The following is a 1,522-nucleotide window of genomic DNA, read 5'->3' on the forward strand; positions in this document are numbered from 1 at the left end:
ATTCTGTCTCTCACAGTTGAAGTGTACCTCTGGTGCAAATTACTGACCTCTGTCATCATTTTAAGTGGGGGAACTTGCACAATTGGTGGCTGACTAAATACTTTTTTGCCCCACTGTAAATAGGGTAGAAACACACGGTTTGTTTGTTTTTCTGGAGTAGTTCAAAGTCAAGACTTGACTATGTCAGGTCATGATTATACACTTAGTAAACATATATTTTGTGTTGTCTTTTTCATGCATCAGTCTTTATTGTACACCATATAGTATAGTATAGCCTGTGCTCTGTTTTGTTTAATAGTTTATGTTATTAGTAGATTTAGTTTTTGTTTTTGAGTTGATGGATCTACATGCAGACTTTTTTGTATTTGTTTCCAGCAAAAGAAATTCTGACAGACCAGAATCTGAATATACAGACAAACTCCAACATTACACCAGCGGTCACAGTATGTACCTTTTATAGAAAGTTGCTGACATTAAGACTGATAGCCATTAGTGCTATATTTTATGAAATTAATGTTTTTTCAAGATTGGATGTGGCAAAAAATGACAGAAAGAAATCAAATTTCCCTGTGTCTTCACGATTCTGTTTTTGCGTATATATCTGTTGCTGTTTCTTCTATTTTTCTGTTGAAGTGTCACCGGGAATGAAGATCTACATTGACCCCTTCACATATGAAGATCCCAATGAAGCGGTTAGAGAGTTTGCTAAGGAAATTGACATTTCCTGTGTAAAGATTGAACAAGTGATTGGAGCAGGTAAAACAAAGAGATATTAGGTGTAAGTAAAGACAGGCAGTGATTGGTGAGGTTTATGATACTTAGTACGTCAGAATGTCGACTGTCTTGACCTTTATTATTATATTAATTGTCTATTCAAAGAAGGTAATATTAAAGGTTTCTTTATCAAAGGTTAGATTAAGAAGTCACTGTACTGTTGTGACAGTGCTTGGAACTAAAATCAACTTAAACATAGCTTTTCTGCCTAATTGTTCTCTATCATGTCTGCCTAGATTACAGCAGTTTACAAAAACTTTGATAGTTACAGAAGATGATACAAAATGAATATATTATAATACATTACATGTCATTTACCTACTGTAAACCTGATAGGAGAGTTTGGAGAAGTGTGCAGTGGAAACCTCCGACAGCCTGGGAAAAGGGAGATATTGGTGGCCATCAAGACTTTAAAGGCAGGGTACACTGAACGCCAGAGGAGGGACTTTTTGAGTGAAGCATCTATCATGGGTCAGTTTGATCATCCCAACATCATCCATCTGGAGGGAGTGGTTACCAAGAGCAGCCCTGTAATGATCATCACTGAATTCATGGAGAATGGATCCCTTGACTCATTTCTCAGGGTAAAAGAGACACTGTACAATTCAATACAAGTATAGTAGTACGCACGTGTGTGTGTGTGTGTGTGTGTGTGTGTGTGTGTGTCATTACTGTACTAAAAAAAGAAGGAAACAGGGAAAACAAGTAACAATAATATGCAAATGAGGGTGGTTACTCGTTATATCTG

At 36.6% G+C, this 1,522-nt stretch overlaps 1 protein-coding gene across 2 annotated transcripts; it reads left to right on the forward strand.

Moving 5' to 3' along the window:
• The first annotated feature begins 103 nt into the window (after nucleotides 1-103).
• Nucleotides 104-1,513, forward strand: LOC102300418 (ephrin type-B receptor 2). Of its 2 annotated transcripts, none has more exons than XM_005953473.3 (3): nucleotides 104-443; nucleotides 631-756; nucleotides 1,111-1,513. In XM_005953473.3, the coding sequence occupies exons 1-3, from the start codon at nucleotides 302-304 to the stop codon at nucleotides 1,392-1,394; spliced, it is 552 nt and encodes a 183-aa protein (XP_005953535.1). In that variant the 5' UTR covers nucleotides 104-301; the 3' UTR covers nucleotides 1,395-1,513. The 2 variants fall into 2 exon arrangements, with proteins under 2 accessions (XP_005953535.1, XP_005953536.1); XM_005953474.3 differs by having other exon boundaries at nucleotides 105-443; nucleotides 634-756.
• The last annotated feature ends 9 nt before the right edge of the window (nucleotides 1,514-1,522 follow it).

Source organism: Haplochromis burtoni, unplaced genomic scaffold (genome assembly GCF_018398535.1).
Source record: "Haplochromis burtoni strain Fernald_Lab_line unplaced genomic scaffold, NCSU_Asbu1 Contig_4573, whole genome shotgun sequence".
NCBI lineage: Eukaryota > Metazoa > Chordata > Actinopteri > Cichliformes > Cichlidae > Haplochromis > Haplochromis burtoni.

Bases quoted from the DNA above. Each gene is read 5' to 3' on its own strand.
- LOC102300418 (XM_005953473.3), top strand. From the start codon at position 302: ATGTTATTAGTAGATTTAGTTTTTGTTTTTGAGTTGATGGATCTACAT. The intron at 444-630 runs GTATGTACCTTT...ATTTTTCTGTTG, and splicing joins ACATTACACCAGCGGTCACA to AAGTGTCACCGGGAATGAAG. The intron at 757-1,110 runs GTAAAACAAAGA...TAAACCTGATAG, and splicing joins TGAACAAGTGATTGGAGCAG to GAGAGTTTGGAGAAGTGTGC.